Here is a 15,540-nt window from a genome sequence, read left to right on the forward strand (position 1 = left end):
TAGGGAGGTATAACAGCTGCTAAGAGACAGGCTACTCAAGGAAAATCATACTTTGTTAAATATCCCATGGATTTTTAACATGGAAAGGATTCTTTTACCCTTGGGTCCTTGAAGCTAAGAGGGGTAAAGAAGTAGATGGCTGTGCTACTACCCCTACAACTAATGTTATCACAAATGACAAATGTGCAGAGTGAAGGGTAAGTCAACCACTTAATACCTGTTTGCCCCTAATAATCAGTGTTTGGGGACCAGTGGGGATATTCTTGGACCCTTCATTTTTCTGTTTACCTAATTGCAGATCACCAGGAAATGGTGTCAAGTATATTAGCTGCCTATTGCTACAAAACAAATTGCCCCAACTTAGTGACTTAAAACAATAAACATTTATTATATCTCACACAGTTTCTGTGGGAATCTGGGAGTGGTTCTGGCTCAGGGTCTTTCATGGAATTGCGATCACATGTTAGCCAGGAATGCAGTCATCAGAAGGCTTAACTGGAGCGGGAGGATGTGTTCACAAGGTGGCTAACTCACAAGCCTGGGAAGTTCGTATCGGCTATTGGTGTGGGTCATAACAAATTATGGATTCTGTTGCAAAGAATGGGAATCCCCGAGCATTTAATTGTGCTCATGAGGAACCTGTAGATAGATCAAGAGGCAGTTGTCTGGACAGAACAAGAGGATAGTGCGTGGTTTAAAGTCAGGAAAGGTGTGTGTTAGGGTTGTATCCTTTCACCATACTTATTTAATCAGTATGCTGAGCAAATAATTTGAGAAGCTGGACTATATGAGGGAAAACGGGGCATCAGGATTGGAGGAAGCTTCCTTAACAACGTGCACGTTATGCAGATGACACAGCCTTGCTTGCTGAAAGTGAAGAGGACTTGAAGCACCTGCTGATGAAGATCAAAGAGTACAGCCTTCAGTATGGATTATACCTCAACATAAAACAACTGGACCAATAAGCAACATCACGATAAATGGGGAAAAGACTGAAGTTGCCAAGGATTTCATTTTACTTGATTCTGCAATCAGCACCCGTGGAAGCAGCAGTTGAGACATCAAATGATGTATTGCATTGGGCAAATCTGCTGCAAAAGACCTCTTTAAAGTGTTAAAAAGCAAAGATGTCACTTTGAGGACTAAGGTGTGCCTGGACCAAGCCATGATATTTTCTATCACCTCATATGCATGTGAAAGCTAGACAATGAATAAGGAAGACTGAAGAAGGATTGATGACTTCAGATTATGGTGTTGGTGAAGAATATTGAATATACCGCGTACTGTCAAGAGAACGAACAAATCTATCTTGGAAGAGATAGAGCCAGGATGCTCCTTAGAAGCAAGGATGGCAAGACTATGTGTCATGGATTGAATTCTGTCCCCCTAAAATATGTGTCAACTTGGTTAGGCCATGATTCCCACTATTGTGTGGTTGTCCTCCATTTTGTGATTTTCCTATGTGTTATAAATCATAATCTCTGCCTGTGGTTAAAGAGGATGAGGGTGGGATGTAACACCCCTGCTCAGGTCACATCCCTGAGCCAATGTAAAGGGAGTTTCCCTGGGGTGTGGCCTGTACTACCTTTTATCTTACAAGAGGTAAAAGGAAAGGGAAGCAAGCAGAGAGTTGGGGATCTCATACCACCAAGAAGGCAGTGCCGGGAGCAGAGTGTGTCCTCTGGACCCAGGGTTCCTAAGACAGAATTTGGTACTGAGAGAGTGGGGTACTGCTCTAAAGGATACCTAAAATGTGGAAGCGGTTTTGAAACTACGAATGGATAGAAGACTCAGAAGGAAGTGAGGAGAACTGTTAACACCAGAGATGGCACAGATGGTGAGAAACAGCAGGAGAGGACTGGAAGCAGCTGTGAACTGGCAGCAGCAAAACCAGGAGACTGGCACCAGACTGCACTGGAGCCAACCCACAAGCAAGAGAGATGAGTGCCTGTCTGCAGGAGGCTTCCTGGTGGAGTGGGGTGCCTCCGGGCACTTACCAGTGGAGCTACTGAGCTGTGGCACACTTGCCCTAGCAGGGCAGATGTGGGTGTGAGGCTTGGGGGCTGAGAGGCCAAGGAACCAGGAAGCAGAAGCTGAAGAGACAAGGAATCTGAGCTGCCTCAGTCTCAAAAGGTATGGCTACGATCTCTGGGGTCTCAAAGAGTGGAGCCATGGCCTCTGGTGTTTCTAAGGGTGTAGTCGCCACTCTGATAGACCAGAAGAATGGTGCCCCTGAAGCTGAGGGAGCAGAGTTTCCAGCCCAGTGGGCCTGTAAGGCAGAGCTAAAACCCAGGGCTGAGGGTATGGCCAATACCTAGAGTTTGGAGAGCAGGGCTATTGTTTAAATGGTCTCAGAGAACAGAGGATTATTTTCAAAGCCTTGAGGGCTAATGTAATGTGTTCTGCTGACTTGCTTGGTGCCTCTTATGCCTTCTTTCCCTCCAATTTCTCCTATTTGTAATGGAAATGTCTAATTTGTGCCTGTTCTGCCATTGTACTTTGGAAGCTGATAACTTGTACTCTAGGTTTCACAGATGAAGAGGAATTTTTGGATTTTAGACTTGGAGTTGATTTAAGACTTTTGCTATAATATGATAGGGTGAATATGTTTTACATGTGGCAAGGACATGAATTTTGGAAGGCGGAAGGGTGGAATGTCATGGATTGAATTGTGTCCCCCAAAATATGTGTCAACTTGGTTAGGCCACGATTCCCACTATTGTGTGGTTGTCCTCCATTTTGTGATTTTCCTGTGTGTTATAAATCATAATCTCTGCCTGTGGTTAAAGAGGATGAGGGTGGGATGTAACACCCCTGCTCAGGTCACATCCCTGATCCAATGTAAAGGGAGTTTCCCTGGGGTGTGGGCTGCACTACCTTTTATCTTACAAGAGATGAAAGGAAAAGGAAGCAAGCAGGATTTGGGGATCTCATACCACCAAGAAGGTAGAGCGGGTCCTCTGGACCCAGGGTTCCTGTACAGAGGAGCTCCTAGTCCAGGGGAAGATTGATGACAAGGACCATCCTTCAGAGCCAACAGAGAGAAAGCCTTCCTCTGGAGTTGATGCCCTGAATTTGGACTTCTAGGCTGCTAGACTGTGAGAAAACAAATTTCTCTTTGTTAAAGTCATCTGCTTGTGGTATTTCTATTATAGCAGCACTAGATGACTAAGACATTGTCTCACATACTTTGGACATCATGCTTGGTAAAGCACACGGTCAGTGAAAAAGAGGAAGGCCCTCAATGAGATGAACTGACACAGTGGCATAAGAACGATTATGAGGATGGCGCAGGATCAGGCAGTGTTTCCTTCTGTTGCACATAGGGTCGCCGACTCTACGGCACCTAACAACAACATTGGTAGGAGGCTTCAGTTCCGTGCTACGTGGACCTCCCCACAGGACTGCTCGAGTGGCCTCAGGATATGATAGTTGGCTTTCCCCAGAGTGAGTAACCCGAGAGAGAGCGAGGAGGAAGCCACAATGCCTTTTTTGACCCAGTCTCAGAGGTCACACATCATCACTTCCATCATATTCTATATTCATTAGAAGTGAGTTACTATGTTCAGCCCACACTCAAGGGGGAGGAGAATTAGGCTCTCCTTTTTTGAAGGAAGGAGTGTGAAAGAATTTGTAGATATATTTTAAAACCACCACACCAATAAAGACTTGCAAGGGAGCCAAAGAACAAGGTGCATTTTTGGAGTAAAAACCTATTTAAGACAAAAACAAACGATAAATGGAAACCCTGAAAGAGACCAGGAATTAAAATTTACATGAGACCTGAAGCTTCAACCAGAATCGTTGGCATAAACACTCACAGAACTTCTTGCAATACTGTCTGAAAGAACACTTCTATTGTTTGCACCATGACTAGGAGCATAGATGAAGGATATGGAGTCAAGGCTAAGCAATTTAGAGAGCATTTCCAATATTTTACCTTGTATCCTTCCAAGTTAACTTTTCTTTTCTCAAGGCTTTGAATTTTCTAAGTGTTGCAATATTCCGACATGACCAAGAGAGTCAAATTCCAGCTCTAGTCTTCAATTTTTTTTTCCTTTTGAGGTTTATTCATTTCTCTGTGCTGTCTGAAAGCAAGATATCATGATCTAATTGCCTAAGAATTTATTTCCAAATAGATGTTGATAGAGTCTGAAAGTCTCAAAAAGATCAGACAGATCATATTTCCTCCTTTACTCAAGACTTTTTATCATTTAAAAAAACTACCAACAACTACGATCCCAAAAGAAATTTCCTTTGTGCCATCTGGGGCATTCAGTCAATCAACAAGCATTTCTTGGACATATCCTAAAGATAAGAGGTTACCTTTGTTCTCTAATATGTATATATATATTTGAGAGCTAAACAGAAAACAGATGGAGATAAATAAAATAATCACAGAAATTGGATGGAGAAAGAGAAGTGGGCTCTATAAAATAAGCGGGATTTATTAAGGCAAATGTCTCAGAAAAAATGGATCTTAACCCAGAAGGAGCCGTGGTGGTGCAGTGGTTAAGCACTTGGCTGCTAACTGAAAAGTCAGCAGTTCGAACCCACCAGCCATTCCATGGGAGAAAGATGTGGCAGTCTCCTTCTGTAAAGAGTACAGCCTTGGAAACCCTATGGGCAGTTCTACTCTGTTCTATAGGATGTGTCATACGTTCGGTTCTCTAGAGAAGCAAAACCAGTAAAGCATATAAATATCTATATAGAGAGACTTATACAAGGAAATGGCTCATGCAGATGTACAGGCTGGAATGTCCTAAGTACGTGGGTCAGAATAGAGGCGTCTCCTGATTTACGTAGCCGCAGGGGATGGTGAACCCAAGATCAGCAAGTCAGAGAGCAGGGCTCTTGCTCACAGGCTGCAAAGACTACAAATTCCAAGACTGGCAAGCAAGACTGCAGGTAAGCTGCTAGCTCAAGTCCCAAGAACTGGAGATCAGACAAACAGGAGTCAGCTGCAGCATCTAGAGCAAACAAAAGCCCACAAACCTTGCCAGAATGTCCACTTATATCCGATGCAGGCCACATACCTAAGGAAACTCCCTTTCATCTGATTGGCTGCTCATAACAGATTCCATCATGGAGGTGATCACATTATATCAGATCTCATTATGGAAGTGATCACATCATCATATGACTACCAAACTGCATCATAATTGCCAAACCCTGAGAATCATGGCCTAGCCAAATTGACACACAACCTTAACGATCACAGGGTGGCTATTAGAATCAACTCGATGGCAACAGGTTTGTTTGTTTTCAGCCTGGAACTTAAAGCTAATCTAAATATTTGGGGCCAACCTGGGCAAAGACTTGGAGATGAGAGAAGGAAGACTGAGTGTTTTTAGACCATCAAGGATATGAGAAAAGGGTGAGTGGAAATACAGTGGGAGATAAGACTGGAGGGGTAGGATAGGAGTGATGATCAAGATGAATGTGAACAAACTGAGCTGCAAAATAGTTTGGTGTGATTTGGGACAAATCCTTTGCAAGAAGAAAAAAATTTGTTCAGTATACTACTTTCAAAACAACAACAAACAAACAAATAAACAACCCCCCAAAACAAACTCCTTTCCCATTAATAGAGACCCTTAGAAAGTTAGACCTGTGCTATGGACCCTTGTGAGGAGATGTGAGTTAAGGTCCTGCCCCTCCTTCCAAGTAGTCTAGTAACCATCAAGACTAAAGGTCAACCAACTATACATGGAGGAAAGGGTGGGAAAAGGCCAATGACTGACTGATTCATTCATTCAAGTAACACACTTTGAATGCCTTCTGGTTTGAGAGACAAGAAGGATTAAATGTTTCATCCATGAGATTAGGACAAGGTGGCAGGCAAGTCTCCATTTATTCAACATAAGTTCCATTGCTCACTCTCTCGTTGGCTCCTCTCTCTCTCTTTCTTCCTCCTTTCCTTTCTTTCTTCCTTTAATGTGCAAATTTTTGGAAGATTTTCACAGTGAACATTTATTGTGACTCTGCTATGTATGTGTTAGAGGCTGTGCTAGGTGCTGGGGATACTGAAATGACTGAAGCATTATATGGACAATGGTGATGACACATTTAAAGCCTAAATGCTTCCTTTTCTGCTTCTGACTTTTGCATTGCCAAAAGGGGAGCTATTTCTTCTGGAACAGAGTGGACAATGCGCAGCAGGGGAACAGAATCATATTTGCTTTCCAGCTGCTGTACCAGCTGTGCCATGCTGGCAGTGGTCTCCGTCTGTCTAACTTCTGCTTGCGCCAACTCAGAACCAAGTTATTTTTATACTCACATCATGTTATAACCCCAGTGGTGATGGATATTCTTTAATGCTGAATTTGGAAACAAAAGCATTCTTGTTTATGGAAACCCATATACTAGGTGGCTACTTCAATAGCAATGGACACAAGATGTAAAATATAGCAATAGTCAAGGAATTTTCCAGCTGCCAACAGTGAGGGAGTCATGTAGTCCAATCCTCTCATCTCAGATGAGGAACCTTGGACATAGGGAGGATGAGAGACTGACCCAAAATTATCTGGCAATGTAGACGAAAGCCAGGGCTACTCCAATCTCCTGGCTCTGAGTCCATGCTTTTTTTAAGCCAGTTGTGACCTAACTCACCAAACGAGTGCCGATCGTAATCTCCCTCAGCAAGAGGCCTGCTGGCTTTACTACTCATGCATACACATTATGATGGCTCCCGAACAGTTGACACTCACCACCACCCGACTTCATTTTTTTTTTCTTTAGCAAAATGGCTATGCCCAGAGCCAGCATCTCTTTTCCAAAAATTTAATGTGCCAGAGGGTTGTTGGAAACGGCCTTGATATCTGTCAAGAGCCAGATGATTCACAGCAATGAGCCAACGTACATAACAAAATACCTGATTGGATTACTAATTAGCCACCTCCACCTCTGGAGGGTGGTTGGAAAAAAGAGAAAAGGCAGTGTTTAGTTTGGGCAAATATCAGAAGGGCTTTATCATTCTCATCAAGGCATCGACACAGCACATTAGACCTCCTCCAAGCCATTCCACTGGAACTTCTCTTTCCAGCTTCTCCGGCAAGAGTAAACTTGTTATATAAACATTGGCTTATTGTGTCTGAGCTACAGAAGCACCTCTGTGTCAATGAGAGGGGAGAAACCAGCTGACTTGGGTCTATTTTTCATGATGCCCCTGCTTTTTTCTGCTGTTGGGAAGTTTTGGAAGCTGCAGGTAAAATCTTCCCCTTTGAAAACAAGGCTGACCTGGAATGTGTCATCTTACCTTCAACACGCAGAAGATCCTCAGATTGGGTAGGCCCCAGGAGGGACAAACAGACTTTTCCTCCATCTGGACCCGGGAAGTAGTGTCCCAGTGTGGGGCCCCTGGGATCTCCTTCAAAATAAACACAAGGCATGGGCAGTGTTAGCACAAGTACGGGTGAGGGAAGCTGAATCTGGACTGTGTTCCCCTAATTCCAGGTGGGTACAGGCACACAGATACCTGTGTATTCAGGTGCTCACCAGAGAATAGTGGGAGGCCTACTCCTGGGATTTGGCATAGCAGGGCCATTGCTTAGGCCCTGTCCTCTGGGATCTAGGGTGGGATGATCGTGGTGAGGCTGCCACTAGCCTATACCTTGCCTTTGTGTGAGTCTGGAAATGGCATTCCCACTGGGCTGAAGCAGCCCAACTGGGGCTAGGCTTGGCCGATGGGGGACACCTGGCGTGAAGGAAAGGAAGCCCCTTTCTCCAGGTGTGTGCAGTCCAGACTCTGGGTACAGGGCTTGGGGATTCCAACTTCAGCTTTCCCTCTCCATCAGATGCCTTTGTGTGGTGCTCAGCATGCACAGCCATACCCTGATGCAGGGACCAAATTCTGGGACTGCTTAGTGACTCCAGGGGGCTCAGGCTAAGGGGGAGAAGAAAACTGTATTTCCCACAGGTGCTTAGAAAGATTGAAGGTGTTTCTATAACCCTACCTTCCCCATCTCCAAAGTAAAGGGGCCAAGAGTAGGGATGGCCACCAGCCACAATGGACACTTAAGAGTACACACACACAGAAGCACAACACACACATTTACAAACACACACACATATTCACAGAGGTGTGCACACACACACATGCATATATATGCACATTTACACAAGGCATGCATACTCACGTGCAGGTGTGCATGCATGTACATACACTGACACACATGCACCTAGGCATACACACATGCCCAGTGGCGCACACACACATCCACACACACTTCCATGCTCATTCAGAGGCATGCATGCATATACAGACATTCACAATCACACACTTATACACCCACAGGTGTGCACGCATGGCACAAGCACTTGCACACATGCACTCCCATGGGCATGCATGCACACACACCCCACACACACTCACACATGCGTTTACTTACATACACACACGCACCCCTCATCCCCAAATATGCCCTTGAGGCTTTCAGCTGCCCTCTTGTCATAGCCATGGCCCTGATACTATTTTAGTTAAGTTCCCCCTGCATAAAGATGTCTGAGTAAATGTGCGCATTCAGTGGGATGTGCTCTGGGCTATGTAGCCTCCTAGGAATGCTCTTGATGCTGACATCAAATACCTGAAGTTTGTATCAAAATTAAGAAAGCATCACTACCATAAAAGTATAAAGAAGAGGGGATGTGAAAGAAAGGTTCCAACTCAGAAATGGTTTCTAAATGAAAACAACATCTTTGGGGAGTGTGTCTGTGTATGTGTGCACGCACTCACGTGCTCTGTGGGGAAGGGGATTTGATTTTGTCCAGCGCAGGCTTAAACAAAGCAGCTACAAACACATAGCAGCATTATTGATCTATGTATTTTATTTATGCTTAAAGAATTAAAGTTTATATGCTTGGGGGAAGGAAAATGAGAGAGCAAAAACTTTAAACAGTGAGGCATTCTGTCCCTGAGTGAGCATGAGACAAAAGATGTGAAATCTGTTGTCTTCTTGGTGGCTCTCAGTTCCCACTTGTCTCTGCGAGTGTGAATTTCTTTTGCAGCCTGGAGTGTGATTCTGATGTTAACAGAGATAGTCTCTTCACACAGTCTGGCCCCCGCACACATGCCATCTCCGTCTGGTGTCCAAGCAGAAAATGCAGCCCAGTGCTCTGACGAGGCAGGGACAGCTGGCTGGGCTGCACTGACTGGAAAATGGCTTGTCAGCCTCCAGCATGACACCTCCCTAAAGGATTTTCAGGGGTTAATTTGCACTCTATGCACCTTCGCTTTATGAACTGTGTTTAGGTCAAAGGCCCCGTGCAAGCTGCCACTGCAACTGTTCCTGTGTTACTGATCTTGCATAAGCATCTTAGTTCCCTCCTTGACTGTCAGCATCTTAACAATAAGAAAATTTAAGTGGGGCTAAGTCTTAGAGGAGGAATCCCTGGGTGGCATGAAGTTTAAGTGCTCAACTATTAGCTGAAAGGTTAGTGGTTCAAACCCACACAGAGGTGCCTTGGAAAACAGGCCTGGCATTGTGCCTTTGAAAGGTCACAGCCTTGGAAACCTTATGGAGCAGTTCTACTCTGCACACTTGGAGTCTCCATGAGTTGAAACTGACTGGAGGGATGACTGACAACAAGTCACAGGAGTGGCCTTGCCCTACCTCCCCCTTCAGTAGAAATGCAGGCTGCAGCTCTCTGTGATCAGGCCTCAGGTTGTGCCCTGGGCTGCAGGATAACTTCTTTCAGGAGACTCTTCCTACTGGCAGGATCACAAGGCTCATTTGAAGGGGAGGAGGTTTACGGCTTGGGGTTCAATAAAAAAAAAAAAAAAAACTAGTGCCTGGGGTTCAATATACCCGGTAAATTCAGTAGCACGCTTCCCTGTAAGCGCAGGGAGCTGTGTCATTACACGCTGCTGCCAGGGATGAGGAAAGCACAGTACAGCTTGGCAATGCATGTTGGTGCAGCAAACCCCTTAAAACATGTACTGACTTTTGAGGAATATGCATGGTGAACACTAATCCCACTGACATCGTTGGAAATGCTGCCCACTTTCCCTTTGCAATGGGGTGGCTTTCAGACAGTTTATATCATGGCTGCCGTACAGCCCTGGCAAATGATGAAAATGAGCCCGGGGTCAAAGACAAGCCAAAGAGAGGCTGGGGCATCTGTACCCCAGGAACGGTTACCTTGTCCTTCTGCTGGGAGCCCCGTCCTGGGCTGTCTCAAATTCAGGGGACCTGTGGGGCTGCTGTGGGTTGATCTCCTGGGGCTCTTCAGGTCCCTCTGGTTCTCTGACTCTCTTCTTCCTTTAATCGGGGGCAGAAGACGCGGTGGTGGAACGACTTTCTGGGGTTGGGGCTCATCGTCTTCCAAAGCAAAAGGGGAAAAAGCATGAGAGAGAGCGCTTCCGCATTAGCAAGAAGGAGGAAGAATCGCTTTTCTAACTTGGTGATGGCTCCTAGGGTTTAGGTAGTTTATTCCACTCATTCTCAATTTTATCCCTTTACCAGCCCTGCTAAAGAGCATATGTCTTCCATGGTCAAGGTGAAATTACTCTTGGCTGGAACAATGGCCCTCATTTGGGGGATCTCCAAGAATTGAGAGGAATTGAATAGTGATTATTGTTAGTCTCATCTTATTGATGGGACCCTGAGCTAAAAGGAGGACTACAGAGCCTGCGGACTCTCTCCAGCCCTCGATCTGAAGCTCTAAGAAGGGACACCCACAGCTTTAGAGCTCATGGGATTATTTGGTACAGATTTCTAGTCACAGAGCAATTTTTCTAAGCAGAGCCAATTATTACATTGCACCCTTAATGTATAGAAGGTACAAAGTACCCCCCCATATGGCAGTGGGAGGGCAATAGGATTGATAATAACACTCCATAAAGCACATTCTATGCTCCACCTCTGTTCTCCCTTTCTCTAACTCTTCTCAAAACCATCAAGCACTGTTCTAGGAAGAATGAATCTCAGTAATCTAAGCGATTAAGGCCTTGGAGCCCTGGTGGTGCAGTGGTTAAGAGCTTGGCTGCTAACCAAAAGGTCAGCAGTTTGACTTAACTAGCCACTCCTTGGAAGCCCTATGGGGCAGTTCTGCTTTGTCCTATAGGGTTGCTATGAGTCAAAATCGACTCGACAGCAAAGGGTTTTTTTGTTTTTTTAGGATGGCTGGTGGAGCCCTGGTGGCATAGTGGTTGAGAGCTCAGCTGCTAACCAAAAGGTTGGCAGTTTGACTCTACCAGCTGCTCCTTGGAAACCCTGTGGGGCAGTTCTACTCTGTCCTATAGGGTTGCTATGAGTTGCAATTGACTCGATGGCAACAGGTTGTTTTATTTTTTGTTTGTTTTAATCTCATTCAGAGGGGCTGGTATTTATTTCATGTTCAACACAACTGTTGCTATTTGTTTAAAAGCTAGCTTGAAAAAAAAATTTTTTTTTTCACATACAGTCTCATAGTATCATCACCCCACAAACTGCTGATTTATTATACTAGAGAGATCTGGCAGTACACCTTTAACTGAATAAAGGTTAAAAACTAACATCACTTATAATAGAACAAACTGATGTTTATTTTGTGTCCCCTTGTGTGATGAGCTGAGAAGGACTCAACATCACCTACGTGAAAACTCTGCCAAAAATGCTTATTCTGAATCTAATCACAAGGAAACAGGCAAAACCAAATTGAGAACAATTCTACAAAACAACTGGCACATACTCTTTGAACATGTCAATGCCAGTTGAGAATCCGGACATAAATCCATCCACATATGAGCAGCTGATACTTGACAAAGGCCCAAAGTCAGTTAAATGGGGAAAAGACAGTCTCTTTAACAAATGATGCTGGCATAACTGGATATCCATCTGCAAAAAAATGAAACAAGACCCATACCTCACGCTATGCACAAAAACAAACTCAAAGTGGATCAAAGACCTAAAATAAAATCTAAAATGATAAAGATCATGGAAGAAAAAACAGGGACAATGCTAGGAGCCCTAATACATGGCATAAACAGTATACAAAACATTATTAACAATGCAGAAGAGAAAGTAGATAACTGGGAGCTCCTAAAAATCAAACACCAATGCTCATCCAAAGACTTCACCAAAAGAGTAAAAAGATTACCTACAGACTAGGAAGAAGTTTTTAGCTATAACATTTCTGATTAGCATCTGATCTCTAAAATCTACATAATACTACAAAAACTCAACTACAAAAGGACAAATAACCCAATTAAAAAATGGGCAAAGGATACGAACAGGCACTTCACTAAAGAAGACATTCAGGCTGCTAACAGATACATGAGGAAATGCTCACGATTATTAGCCATTAGAAAAATGCAAATCAAAACTTCACTGAAACTCCAACTCACTCCAACAAGGCTGGCATTAATCCCAAAAACACAAAATAATAAATGTTGGAGAGGTTGTGGAGAGACTGGAACACTTACAAACTGCTAGTGGAAATGTAAAATGGTACGAACACTTTGGAAATCAATTTGGGGCTTCCTTTTTTTTAAAAAAAACTAGAAATAAAACTACCATATGATTCAGCAATCCCACTCTTTGGAATATATCCTATAGAAATAAGAGCCTTTACACAAACAGATATATGCATGCCCATATTCATTGCAGCACTGTTTACAATAGCAAAAAATGGAAGCAACCAAAGTGCCCATTGATGGATGAACGGATAAATAAATTATGGTATATTCACACAATGGAATATTAAGCATCAATAAAGAACAATGATGAATCTGTGAAACATTTCATAACTTGGGGGAATCTGGAAGGCATTATGCTGAGTGAAATTAGTTGCAAAAGGACAAATATGGAGACTACTATTATAAGAACTCGAGAAATAATTTAAACAGAGAAGAAAATATTCTTTGATGGTTACAAGAGTGGGGAGGGAGGGAGGAAGAGTGGTATTCACTAATTAGATAGTAGATAAGAACTATTTTAGGTGACGGGAAAGACAACACACAATACAGGAGAGGACAGTACAACTAGACTAAACCAAAAGCAAAGAAGTTTCCTGAATAAACTGAATGCTCTGAAGGCCAGCGTAGCAGGGGCAAGGGTTTGGAGACCATGGTTTCAGGGGACATCTAGGTCAACTGGCATAATAAAATCTATTAAGAAAACATTCTGCATCCTACTATGGAGAATGGCATCTGGGGTCTTAAACGCTAGCAAGCGGACATCTAAGATGCATCAATTGGTCTCAACCCACCTGGACCAAAGGAGAATGAAGAACACCAAAGACAAAAAGTAGTTACAAGCCTAAGAGACAGAAAGGGCCACATAAACCAGAGACTACATCAGCCTGAGACCAAAAGAACTAGATGGTACCTGGCTACAAACGATGACTGCCCTGACAGGGAACAAAACAGAGAATCCCTGAGGGAGCAGGAGAACATTGGGATGCAGACCTCAAATTCTCATAAAAAGACCGAGACTAGAAGGACCCCAGAGGTCATGGTCCCCAGATCTTCTGTTAGCCCAAGACAGGAACCGTTCCCAAAGCCAACTCTTCAGACAGAGATTGGACTGGACTATGGGATAGAAAATGATACCGGTGAAGAGTGAGCTTCTTGGATCAAGTAGACACATGAGACTAAGTGGGCAGCTCCTGCCTGGAGGGGAGATGAGAGGGCAGAGAGGGTCAGAAGCTGGCCGAATGGACATGAAAACAGAGTGGAGCGAAGGAGTGCGCTGTCTCATTAGGGAGAGAGGAACTAGGAGTCTATACCAAGGTGTATATAAATTTTTGTACGAGAGACTGACTTGATTCATAAACTTTCATTTAAAGCACAATAAAAATTAAACAAACGAACAAAAACAAAACAAACAAAAGAATGTCAATGTCGTGAAAGACATTGGGTCTGAGGAACTGCTCTAGATTAAAAAATGATAAAGTGATGTGACAACTTAATGCAACACATGGCCCTGAGTTGGCTCCTGAATGGAAAGAAAAACAACAGGTATAAAGGAACATGTATTGGCCAGTTTGAATCAGACAATCATATGGTCTGCTATGCCAGGAATGACAACTTGTTGCATTCATCATCAAAAAAAATTTCGAGATCTATCCTGAAGTACAATTCTGTCAATGATAGGATAATATCCATATACCTACAAGGAAGATCAGTTAATGTGACTATTATTCAAATTTATGCACCAATCACTGAGGCCAAAGATGAAGAAATTGAGGATTTTTACCAACTTCTGCAGTCTGAAATTGATTTAACATGCAATCAGGATGCATTGATAATTACTGGAGATTGGAATGTGAAAGTGGGAAACAAAGAAGAAGGATTGGTATTTGGAAAATATGGCCTCGGTGACAGCAATGATGCCAGAGACCGTATGATAGAATTTTGCAAGACCGACGACTTCTTTCTTGCAAATACCTTTTTTCACCAACATAAACAGTAACCGTACATGTGAAGCTCATCAGGTGGAATACGCAGGAATCAAATTGACTTCATATGTGGGAAAAGACGATGGAAAAGCTCAATATCATCAGTCAGAACAAGGCCAGGGGCCGACTGTGGAACATACCATTAATTGCTCATATGCAAGTTCAAGTTGAAACTGAAGAAAATTAGAACAAGTTGACAAGAGCCAAAATATGACCTTGAGTATATCCCACCTGAATTTAGAAACCATCTCAAGAATAGATTTGACATTGAAAGACCGGATGAGTAGTGGAATGACATCAAGGACATTATACATGAAGAAAGCAAGAGGTCATTAAAAAGACAGGAAAGAAAGAAAAGACCAAAATGTGTGTTAGAAGAGACTCTGAAGTAAAAGTAAAAGAGTTCAATGGAGGATTTCACAGGGCAGCTTGAGAATGCAAAGTAAAGTATTGTAATGACAGTGCAAAGACCTGGAGATGGAAAACCAAAAGGGAAGAACACACTCTGCATTTCTCAAGCTGAAAGAATGGAAGAAAAAATTCAAGCCTCGAGTTGCAATTCTGAAGGATTCTATGGGAAAATATTAAATGACTCAGGAAGCATCAAAATGGAAATGGAAGGAATACAAAGAGTCCCTCTACCAAAAAGAATTGGTTGATGTTCAACCATTTCAGGAGGTACTATATGAGCAGAAACCAAGGGTACTGAAGGAAGAAGTCTAAGCTGCACTGAAGGCATTGCTGCAAAACAAGCCTCCAGGAATGGACAGAAAATAATTGAGATGTTTCAATAAACGGATACAGTGCTGAAAATACTTGTCTATGCCAAGAAATTTGGAAGACAGCTACCTGACCAACCAACTGGAAGAGATCCATATTTATGCCTATTCCCAAGAAAGGTGATCCCATTGAATGCAGAAATTATTGAACAGTATCATTAATATTACACACAAGTAAAATTTTGCTGAAGATCATTCAAAAGCGGCTGCAGCAGTATATTGACAGGGAACTGCCAGAAATTCAAACCAGATTCAGAAAAGAATGTGGAACCAGGGATATCATTGCTGATGTCAGATGGTTTCTGGCTGAAAGCAAAGAATACCAGAAAGATGTTTCCCTGTGTTTTATTGACTATGTAAAGGCACTCAACTGTGTGAATCA

At 43.2% G+C, this 15,540-nt stretch overlaps 1 protein-coding gene across 1 annotated transcript in view; it reads right to left on the reverse strand.

Annotated features, from left to right (window-relative positions):
* The window catches only part of KIAA2012 (KIAA2012 ortholog), a 144,879-nt gene that overhangs the window by 88,224 nt on the left and 41,115 nt on the right, over positions 1-15,540 (reverse strand). The window contains exons 10-11 of the mRNA XM_023542319.2: positions 10,140-10,319; positions 7,259-7,366 (exon numbers count right to left, since the gene is read on the reverse strand). Coding sequence (XP_023398087.1) covers positions 7,259-7,366; positions 10,140-10,319 — 288 coding nt within the window. The remainder of the gene's footprint in view (positions 1-7,258; positions 7,367-10,139; positions 10,320-15,540) is intronic.

The sequence above is a fragment of the Loxodonta africana genome, chromosome 6 (genome assembly GCF_030014295.1).
Source record: "Loxodonta africana isolate mLoxAfr1 chromosome 6, mLoxAfr1.hap2, whole genome shotgun sequence".
Lineage (NCBI taxonomy): Eukaryota > Metazoa > Chordata > Mammalia > Proboscidea > Elephantidae > Loxodonta > Loxodonta africana.